We start from the raw sequence: 11496 nt of genomic DNA, 5'->3' as shown, positions 1-11496 counted from the left end.
AGTTCAGATGGCATAAATCGACTCACATTTACAAATGATATGTTGTTATTGAGTGGGATTAATCCCACCTTATCGTCCAGTTCGGCGGTTACCAAATGTAATAGGAAGCAGACTGCGTAAATTACTACAAGCACCGCAGTTTTTCTACTACTACATATATCTGGAAGGTGCGTTATTGATATATGGGAAATGTCGTATCTACAACAAAAAAAAAACACCATTATAACATGTTTGATCTTTCCACTAATTCTATAAAGTTGTTTGGCTTTTATTAGAGAATTTTTAATACTATATTAGGAATTGAGATAAATCCTGTACGTACCGATCAAAAACAGAGACCACGCAAATAGCACCAAGGATAAAAAACAAGCATGTGTAAAGATCACTGTAATTAGCATAATAGCTCACAATTTCTTCCTCAAAAGCCCAATCATTTCTGTAAAAATAAAAATAGTGGGCTAAAGCTAATCCACCCAGAAAGCCATGACAGAGCAGAGTGAGAGGCCTCCAACATCTTTGGGCGAGTATAGCTAAATGTAGAGGATGATACTCCAGGAAGCTACAAAGGGCGCGTTAATTAAAACTTGAGGGGCGATTTTTACATACCTTCTCTCACAAGATTCGTCATTTGCCATATTTCCTCTAAAAGAGTTAGCTTCGTTACTTCTGTAGGAGATCTCGAATTTATTCTTCCTTTGTATGTACAATTTATCAGATTTTCTTGGGCTTTTCTTCATTCGCTCCGAACGTACAAATTCGTCAGGGCCATTTTCGAAAACGTCATCCTGTAGCTCTTCCAACGCCAACGTGATTTCATTTTTTGGCTCGTAATCGTCGTCTCGCTTCTTGTGCTTGCGTTTTCCAGAGCTGGAGGACAACGGCGAGTATTCGCGCTTTTTCTTTTTGCTTTTTCGTTTTTCCTTCGGAATCATCATCTCCCTGCTGTCACCCAACCCCAACTCCGGTTCGGAATGCTTCTTCTTCCTTGATTTTGACTTTTTACCCCCATTTAACATTTCATCGTTTTCTCTACAGAGTGCATCCTGTAAGTTATTGTAGGCGTTTCGCTCCAAGTCCAGGTCGCCGTACTCTTTTCTGCGTTTGTAGTGTTTGCGCTCTTCTGGACTAAGAAGTTCTAAATTACCCGAGAGTTCTTCGGGAATCTTCTCCTCTTCGTAAAAACTTAAACTTTGAGGTCGCGAGTCTGTAAAATGAGAAATTTTATTTATATCCCTTCTCATTTCCGTTTCGATCAAATTGAGAATTTTCGAATTAATTTGCGATTCTCCATCCACCGAAACATCTCGACTAGGCGTCCGCAAACTGTAGTTATCATTCTTATCTTCTAAAATAAAGGTTTTGTTGCACTCGCTCGTATCCGCGATGTTATTAATATTTTCCCTCTCCTCGCTTTGGTCCCGTTTCACGCACTTGTGAACTTGCGCCACAATTTCTTGCTTCATTTCGTCTTTTTGCCTCTGCTTTCGGGGATTCGGTAATATTTTGCTACTCATTTCTATAGCAAAATTTATTTAACGCCATTTCTGATTGATATCACGAACTGGCAGCTCGAATTATTGATCAAATGCGCGGAAAACAAGCGGGAAGTATTGATTTAAGTACAGTATACTTCAATGGACTGATAAAGTTGAGGACCGATAGGTGGCTCAACGTTTATCACTCTATTTTTTTATATGACTAAAAAAGTACATACAGCATTGAGTAGCATTTTTAATTACTAAAGCCGGTAACAAAATTAACAAACTTTGTTATTCGGATATAATGAGATTGTTGTTACTCGACTTGTTTGTTGGAAAGAAGAACCACGTCAAATAAGTGCATTCTCAAATGCCTTACGCGGTACCATTAGTTTGGAAACTTCATAAAATGGAAGTTTCGTATTTCTATACTTATTTTCTTTACCTCACAGATGTTTGTCCAGAAGTAATTAAACGCTTAAAATGTAATTAGTTTAATCAACACCATTAACACATACTTCGCATAATTTGAAGCAAGTGTGTTATTTTCTATTTTTTCCCAATTCTACATTAATGTGTTAAACGTGTCGTTAAGAGGGGAAAAGAGAAAGGGTTACGCATGTTTCGAAGACGATTTTTTAGTCCATCGCAATTAGGGAATTAGTGTAACACGCAATGAAATTTTGGGTTTTTGTCTTTTGTGTTTTCGGCGTTAACGGCCAAAACAGGGAAGAGGTGAGTACCAAATCTCAAACTTCCTCACTCTGTTTTGATATATTAAAAATTTAGGGAACACTGGAATATAAACTGAATGGCATGGAAATTATTTCCTTGAACGATGTCGCGCCAACACCGATTGATTCTGAAAATCAAGATGCTGCGAATAATTCAAACGTAAGTCTCTTCATATTGAGAATATAAATGGTTATTAGTTTGTAAAGCCTTCCAGTCAACCAATAGACCGCAATGAAGATGAAAGTTTCATTGTAAAGAGATTGATTGAAATGTTGATGCAAGCAACAGCCGGTACCGCTGAAAATTCAACTGAGACTGCCATTTCAGTGGATAATTCAACTGAAGTTGCGCCCCATACAACCAATCCGGCAAATGTTCTCATACAACAGTTGCAATCCCTACCGCATCCCGTAATTGATCAACTGCTTCAGTTGTTAAACGTTTCTTTTTCGAATGAGACCACCGAATACGAAGGTACAACCCCACACGCAATTGACAATGACATCGACAGTATAGAATCTACAACCGTTATGGAAAAGACTGCAAGATCCGCTAACCCCGAACCTTATTTTTTGCCTGTTGCTATCTTTAGCAATAGTTCGTCGGGATCGCAAGTGGTTTCCAGCTCAAATACGTCGACGCCTTTGCCGAACGTTACCGCATCCACCACTTCCCCGCCGACGACTATGACCTACAACAGATACGATGCAGGATCAGACAACGTCAAAGAAGGATACATCCCCGATTATTTCGTTTTTGCAGTTCTTCGAAACGGTACAATAATTCGGAAGCGACCGAATCGCGTTGTTCCCAACGTATTTTATATGTTTTTGGAGGACGGTACTTTGATACAGAAATTTCCAAATGGCAGTACGTCGGTGGTACCATTGGCTCCCGTTATTCAAGTTACTGGGTTTGATACCCGTGAATTTCCTGCGTCTGAAAATGGAAACGAAACGAAATCCTCCCTCGTAAACATGACAACGGTGAGTGTTTTGTTAATTGTACTCCGAGAGTAATGGTCCAATTAGGTTGAACCGGAATCCACTCCTAGCTCCTTCGAAATTCGTCTAGGCGTCGAGGATGCTACCGAAACAGTAGGTGATGTGAACACAACCCAGACAACATCAAGCTCTGAAGGATCAATGGAAACAACCCAAGCGAGCACTACACCTCTTTCAACAACAGCCAGCGTGAAGAGCACTACTTCGACTTCACCAACAACAAGAGGCGAAGAAATGACTGCGCCTCCATTCACTAATCCCATTGAAAGCGACGATGGAGAATTGGTGATCACGGAAGCAGTAACGTCACCTACGACGCTAATGGGCAATGGTTCTACGCTCCCGTTACCTTCAGGTAGATCGATTGATTTGTCAATTGCTGGCCCTTTGTTAATAAACACAACGTCTGCAACAACTCAGCATTTGCCCGGAAACTTCCATTTAAAGGACGAGGAAAAACGTGACTTGCTGCTAATTGAATCGCTCATCAAAAAGCAACAAGCCGTCTTGGAACAATTAACCACGCTAACCAAACTGGTATGACTTCTACGTTCAAACGAATTCGTGACCTTTTTTTTTTAGAGAATAGAGAATGCCCAACCTCAACCGTCTGAATCGCTGGCGCAGAGGGTTTGTAGTATTTAACGTAAGAAACGTAAGATTCTTTTTTAAAGCAGTTTGTTAGGTTATATCGTCGGTTGCGGATATGACAACAACGTCCGTTGAGCCAAGCTCGCCCTCCACCACTTCGGTGAGCCTAATCCGTTGAGTAATTGATCATTATGCAAAACGTTTTCAGTCGCCCTCTACAGTAACGCCCGCCCAACCGACGCACCAAGACAAAAAGAAAGAACCTCCAATAACTCGGAAGCAAATTCAACTTTTAATACAGCAACTGGAAGCAATCCGGAAAAATCCCGCCCAAGTTAAGAAGCTCGATTTGAGCGCGCTCAAAAAATTGCAAAAATTTGAGAACGTAATGACGATGAAGACGCCTAGACAGAAGAGCGTACACGTAACTAATGATACCAAACGAATCGATTTGTTACAAGCCCCCGAAATACGGGCGCAACTATCGGATTATGCCGTAAACATTTCTAAAGCGATATCTTCGTTTTTCGGATCTGCACTTCAGGTGAATGCCAAACCAATTTGGCCACATTTTTCAATTTTTGTTTACAGGATGCGTCCGAAAAATTCGTAAGTTCCCTCAGAATGAACTCGTCAGAAATACTTTCGGGTCTTACGGCTGGTTGATGGGACAAAAGTGGGAGACTTGAGCATCAAGTATGTCTGCAATTTTTAGGAGAATTCCAGAAGTGTAACTAGAAATGCCAAAAAGTTCTTTTTAATAGAAATAATTAAATTCAATATGTCGAATTTTCTGTATGTGTACCTATCTGATTTGGTTAAAACCAGTACTGCCACATTTAGTTACTCGGTTAGAGTTACATATTCACTACTTAGTCAGGATGGAAACACGTCTCAAAGGAGGTTTTCAATACGAGCTCCCTGCAGACCTATAAAAAGTGTTAGTAAGAAATGGAAAAATCGAACAAATTCCCACCTTTTACACGAAATCGTGGCTAAAAATTCGGTTCACAACTAACGGAGATGTCAAAGTAGCCTTCCTTATTTTTGGCCTACATTGCCAATTATGATATAATCGGTTCAGTGGTTTACGAGATATCGTACGGACGGATGGACGGACAGACACAGCAAAATTATAAACTCGCTAGGAGATGGTTAATAAATAATGTTAATACGCCTCGATACCCCACTTTGGTCTTCTAATATGTATGAGTATGGTTTTCTCAAACATTACCAAATTGCTAACGGAAATTATTTTACTTACGTGCGATTTTGGAATTGATATATGGCCAATTCTGCGTTTCGTAAGCTTTTGGAAGTGAAAACTGTCCAATCCGATCGAAATTGGACCAGGTGTCAATGTCGTTAGCAAAAATGCCGAAATTTGGTAACTTCCTATAAATAACGTCCTTCGGTATCATTAATCTGTAACAATATTGACTATAGTAGGTCCGTTAACATTTAAAATTCATGTTTATTAAACCACTTTTTTAAATTAGGTAGCTTTAATGTCACCTCAAGGAAGCCGATATTTAAATTAATAATATTATACAATATGTTTTATCGTTATATGCCGCAGCGTATAAAGTTTATAAATGTCATTATCTCATTTGCATTGTTAGATAATGTATGCGCTTAGAAAAAAAAGACAATACTAATTAAACGCCCTTAATATCAATAATTTCTAACGAATTCTACAGGTTTTTATTGGTGCCAGACTATGGCATTTAACCTAACAGATACCAATAGACTAATTTAATATTTTACTTACCTTCTCATTAGAATAAATTGCAGAGTTACCTATATAGTTATACTATAAATCTTAGTCAGGGTTACCATCATTGACAAGAAGTGAAGTTTTTGTGCTAGTAATAGTTTGCTGCGAATTAAATGTAAATTTGGAAAATATACTGATTTTCTACGTTGACGTAACTGGGTCGAAATACTGCATAGGTTACCAATTATCATTGTGCAAGTCCTTACATGTTCTGTAGCAATTTAACATAAACCTCACTTTTACGGAAAATGAAAATAAAAACAATTACTCGCACTTGTAACATACAAAAATTATACATTTAAATAAAGAATAATATGGCCTTAATGGTTTTTGCACATACTATGAAATGCAGTTTCATGTGCTATTTACCAAGTGAAACTCAAATTCAAAGTTTATATAAGTACATTTACAGATGCAAAGTAAGAGTAGGTATTACCTATAAAAAGGATATTTTAGTACAAATCGCATCGTTCGCGTGCTTCGTAGCCGTAAGGGCCTGGCACCACTATTCCTTGGATTCAAAGCGAAAAAGTTTCTGAGAGTGAAACTTATGAAATTCCAGTGTCTTGAATAGCGGAAAATGATAACCCAAACTAAAACTGTCAGTCGTAGTATTTGAGAAGAAAGTTACAAATAAATTCTCAAATATCAGTTCTGAAAAGGCCGCAAGAAGTAAACTTTTGAATCCTTTTTCTCAAAATTTGCGACGTCCGAATTGTGCCGTTTTCAAATTTATACAAATTTCACGCTGTCTTCGGGGGTTGCAAATACCTACCAAGATTTCAGATTAAAAAACAGCCCAATTTTAGAACTCGAACTATTTAGGGATAGATTTGATATAATAATTTTTGAGATCTTGATATTCCCAAACGAATTTTGAAATTATTTCTTTGAATTTCAGAAGTATACAACATTCCAGAGGAGTTTTAAGGGATGAAGGCCGTAGAACTTTGATATTCTCAGATTAACGAAACTTCAAATTTGTAGTCGCAAGATTTGAAATGTTTTTACGGGTTGATGTTCCAAAAATATATTTGCCAAACTCAAAAAGCGAGAGGTTTAAAATTTATGCGTCTATAAAACAAAGGTCAAGTGGTACAACTACCTACACAATTCCATTGATCATAACTCGAGAACAAAGACGAATGTTCGAATCTGTTTTGGCCAACAAATAGATACTAAACTAAAGCTGGGATGAGTTCCTTAATCAGTCAAATTGGTTACCGTTTGGAGGTAAACGGTAATACTGGTTACACGTATTTACAAGGGTTTATTAACGGCAGAAATAAACAATCTAAGAACACTGTATCGATTAAAAAAAAACTTAAATTCTTGAGAAAGTATTTTGCAGCTACAATTATTAGGACCCCGCAGTTTCTACATGGCAAATGCCGTAACAGGTAGATCTTTCTGGTAGGTAAAAATACGAGTTTCGAATCGATTATATAGTAAAAGATTAGTTTCATCAAGCGGCGTATCTGCAGGCGAAATACGCTAAGCGGCTAAGCAATACCGCAACTTTACCATAGTCTATGCTACTATTCGTTTTATCGCATGAAAAGTAATTATTTTTTGCAAATTGGTCGTACTATGGGGCGGTGTGCTTGATTATTGCATTAATTATTACGTTTGCCACAAATATGTGCAATAAAATGTCCCTTAAAAAAATTTAGGCGATTTCAATAGTGAAATTTAGTTTTTACTTCTCACAGTATGTGTGTTACAACGGTGTGTGCATATATACATCGAATGAATTAAATTTCTGCGGGTAGTCCGATGTTTCCCGGGAAAACCGATTTGTAACGCTGCTCAGACAGTAAACCGATACGGTGATATTCCCAAGACAGAAGAAGCTCTTGTTGGTATCACCAATACCTCTGATTTCAGAGAGACCGGAGAGTGTCATCGTACCTCTCAAAGCTACCGTGGAATCGACTATGGCTACCTTTTTTACAACCTACATACATTAATAGCTTTACTACCCAACGTTTTTCCTCCGAAGGGTAACAAAACGATATATTTCAGGTCTTGTCTAGACTTGACCATAGTGAGATTTCGCCCCCTTTCTACACTCTCCCTAGGTAGATATTCTACTTCTTGAGACGGGATCAGAACCGACTTTTCGCGATTTATCGACCATCCTAGCTCTTCTAGGTATCTGACTGAGTGGGTAACGTCCTGCATGCACTCATCTGGATCTTGAAAAATCGTCGAGTCTAGTTAATTAAAAATCCACGTGTGAAGTTTTCACCCTCACTATCCTTTCATGCCACTTTTCTAAATGTTGCTACTGAATCTATCGGCATTTATCTTTTTTAACCTTTATCTGCCACAAATTTAGTTGACTAATTTTTTCACAAAAAAAATTAAATATCAAACACTTTCCATAAAAATAATAATTTCGGTATTAATTATTTTATAGGTTGTCTCATTAATTATACATGATATGCACTAATTTTCATAATCAACGATTTTCATAAATTACCAAGTTTTTGGGAGACACACGCTAAATGTTCACAATTCCCACGTTCTCAGTTAAAGAGCATGCAAAATTCGTTAATTGCACACGTTGCAAACAAAATGTACAAAACAACGAATTATTTCCTAGCAGTGCCAAACGTGATAAATGAAGTTGCAGCACTGATTGCACAATTTAAGATGAATATTCAGTCAAACATCGAATCGCCTTCTTAATCTTGTTGATTAATGGTTTAAATTTATTTCTTGGAGAAATGGCATATATGTTACATAATCTTGACGAGGTATTTCAAAAATTAAAATTTTCACATTGGCAGTAGGTACAATCAGGATTATAGTGTAAAAAGTTTGCAAATTCAAATATACTTTATCGTCTTTTCAATAAAAGAGTAAAATGATACATAGACAAAATCATTGTAAAGAAACACAGGAATTTCGCACACTTTGGTATTGCATCTAAGCTAAAAGTTCACAAATTTTGCATCGTGCCGTGATTGGTAGAGTCCGTGACTATGCAATTATAGAAATAAGGATGCCTCAACCTCAACCTTTAGATTAATCAATGCACGAACGGAAAGATAAATATTTTAATTTATCGTTATTACAATAAATAATAATTAACCACTTTTTAGGGTTACATTTATGATGCAATCGAAAATTAATTCGTGGGAGATGTACAGGGTGACACATTCTTATGATATTTACACGTTCTCGCGACGAAGTGACTTTCACTCTTAAAATCTGTAAGGTAATTTGAGATGACTTCTAGTCCATATTGAGACGTCCGATCGAAAAAGTACGAATTGTTTAAGATTCTCCGTGCCAAAATTAATAAGAAAAAGTGTTTTCCCGAGAATTTTGGTGCAGTCGATTTTTGGTAAAAAAGGAAGGTTATACACTGCCTTTTTTTGAGCCCCGAAAAAAAAATTGTCTCAGATCGACCCGGAAAAAAATTTTCTTATAGAATGTGGCCTGTAGAATCCATAATTTCAAACAGTTCCAAGATTGGGCTACTAGTTCAAAAGTTAAAGCCCTTTGAATTTTCTTTCGAAATTGGTTTCTAGTCTATAACTTTTGATTGAGAAGTCTGATCGAAAAAGTACGAATTGTTTTGGATTCTACGCACCAAAATTAATAAGAAAAAGTGTTTTCCCGAGAAATTTTGGTGCAGTCGATTTTTGGTAAAAAAGGAAGGTTATACACTGCCTTTTTTGAGGTCCGAAAAAAAATTGTCTCAGATCGACCCGAAAAAAATTTTCTTATAGAATGTGGCCTGTAGAATCCATAATTTCAAACAGTTCCAAGATTGGGCTACTAGTTCAAAAGTTACAGCCCTTTGAATTTTCTTTCGAAATTGGTTTCTAGTCTATAACTTTTGATTGAGAAGTCTGATCGAAAAAGTACGAATTGTTTTGGATTCTACGCACCAAAATTAATAAGAAAAAGTGTTTTCCCGAGAAATTTTGGTGCAGTCGATTTTTGGTAAAAAAGGAAGGTTATACACTGCCTTTTTTTGAGCCCCGAAAAAAAATTTGTCTCAGATCGACCCGGAAAAAATTTTCTTATAGAATGTGGCCTGTAGAATCCATAATTTCAAACAGTTCCAAGATTGGGCTACTAGTTCAAAAGTTAGAGCCCTTTGAATTTTTTTTCGAAATTGGTTTCTAGTCTATAACTTTTGATTGAGAAGTCTGATCGAAAAAGTACGAATTGTTTTGGATTCTACGCACCAAAATTAATAAGAAAAAGTGTTTTCCCGAGAAATTTTGGTGTAGTCGATTTTTGGTAAAAAAGGAAGGTTATACACTGCCTTTTTTTGAGGCCCGCAAAAAAATTGTCTCAGATCGACCCGGAAAAAAATTTTTCTTATAGAATGTGGCCTGTAGAATCCATAATTTCAAACAGTTCCAAGATTGGGTTACTAGTTCAAAAGTTACAGCCCATTGAATCTTCTTTCGAAATTGGTTTCTAGTCAGGGGCGGGCCAGGTGGAATTGCATAGGTAGTAATGAAGGTGGCGGGAGTGGGGGGGGGTAGCTCTGCGGTGCACCACAAAAACATTTTTTGCTTCATTTTAAGGTACTCCTTTTTCGGAAATCAATTACAATACAGTTTTTTTAAATTGCAGCAAGTAACAACAAAATATACAATCCAAACGAGGCGCGTCGCCTATCATTGTATTTCAGCACTTTCATGCTACGACAAAAAATGATAAATTCATTGTAAAACACTTCAATTAAAACAGAATTTTTTAACAACCTAACATCAACCCCAATTAGAGAAACGTGTTAATAACTTATTAATAGTGCAAGAAACTAAATACAGCACATACTTATAAATTTCCAACGGGCCATTATGACGTACAGGCCAGGTGGCAATCGCCACCCGCCCCCCCGGGCCAGTCCGCCCCTGGAGATGAGCTCTTACTTTAAACTGTAAAACTGTACCTTGCTTATTGAAATCGTGAGATTAAAGCATTTTTCAGGAATGTTCGTGAATAATTCGTTGCAATTGAAAGCAACACAGTACGCATACGACTTTTAAAGATTTTGGAGGTTCTGAACGCATCCGAAGATACATATGATCCTGAAGATCCAAGAAATGGTTAAATATTCCGAAGCTTCTCAACCTCTTCAAGTTCCTGGTGGCATAGAAACACATTTGAAAATTTTGTAGGTTCCCACAACGATTAATAATATGCTTAAAAGGCTCAATATTCTGAAAGCATTGCCGTCAAACATTTCTGGCGATTCTCTACATTCTAAAAAGATTGCAGATTCTGAATTAGATATCTGACATGAATTTCTGGTCACAGTGTACAAATGCTTGGATCAGTCAAGTCCTAAAAATATCGAGCTAACAGGTAACGTAAGTGACCAATATGACTGTACAACTACCTAACGTATCTCTAAGTAAGATCTCCCAGCAAATTACCATTAATTTACATAAATCTCCTTCTTCTTATTGTAAATTTCTTCTGTTTCTTCAGTCTGTTCGTCTTAACCTCTTCTGAGATTTTCAAAGATATTTCATATTCTGTCATTGTTAAAGGGTTTATAGTTTCCCAAGAAATTCAGTACACTCTGCGTGTTTAAAACAGTTGGAAAATTGCGAACGTTCTGAAAGTATATCGAACGCATTCGTATTCCTTGTATGAAGAAGTAAGGATTTATTTGAGCTTTTATTTTAAGCAGCTGTAGGGATTTTCCAACGGATTATGACAAATTTAATTGAAAGTTAAAGAGTTTCCGGTTTCAAATCCATAATTTTCCTTAGTATAAGCCAAATTTACCATATTAAAAAAAATGTAATTAAGCTTTAACGATCATTATGGATCTAAAGCAGATTAGCTACATGTAGGTATTACAGTCCGTTGAGATATGCACATACCTATACTCAAAATTTTAATGGTTCCAAATCCTACCATTATTTAT

The 11496-nt window shown here is 36.9% G+C and overlaps 2 protein-coding genes across 3 annotated transcripts in view; one reads left to right on the top strand and one right to left on the bottom strand.

The window, feature by feature from the left end:
- Positions 1–11496, bottom strand: part of LOC116168522 — a 58761-nt gene that overhangs the window by 202 nt on the left and 47063 nt on the right. Inside the window, exons 2-5 of one of the 2 annotated variants that reach the window (XM_031484419.1) lie at positions 5073–5233; positions 607–1204; positions 323–559; positions 27–198 (exon numbers count right to left, since the gene is read on the bottom strand). In XM_031484419.1, the coding sequence (XP_031340279.1) occupies positions 27–198; positions 323–559; positions 607–1204; positions 5073–5229 (1164 nt within the window). In that variant the 5' untranslated portion in view covers positions 5230–5233. Of the gene's footprint in view, positions 1–26; positions 199–322; positions 560–606; positions 1721–5072; positions 5234–11496 lie in introns of those variants that run through there. The other variant, XM_031484418.1, reaches the window with a different exon arrangement.
- LOC116168518 (mucin-5AC-like) lies at positions 2076–4588 on the top strand. Its single transcript, XM_031484414.1, has 8 exons — positions 2076–2213; positions 2268–2372; positions 2420–3199; positions 3245–3754; positions 3800–3847; positions 3903–3968; positions 4017–4352; positions 4400–4588. Exons 1-8 carry the CDS (start codon positions 2154–2156, stop codon positions 4472–4474), a joined length of 1980 nt encoding a protein of 659 aa, XP_031340274.1. The 5' UTR covers positions 2076–2153; the 3' UTR covers positions 4475–4588.

This window comes from Photinus pyralis, unplaced genomic scaffold (genome assembly GCF_008802855.1).
Source record: "Photinus pyralis isolate 1611_PpyrPB1 unplaced genomic scaffold, Ppyr1.3 Ppyr1.4_LG4, whole genome shotgun sequence".
Taxonomy (NCBI): Eukaryota; Metazoa; Arthropoda; class Insecta; order Coleoptera; family Lampyridae; genus Photinus; species Photinus pyralis.
The sequence above is the reverse complement of the archived record's forward strand: the minus strand, read 5'-3'. Positions and strand labels throughout refer to the sequence as shown.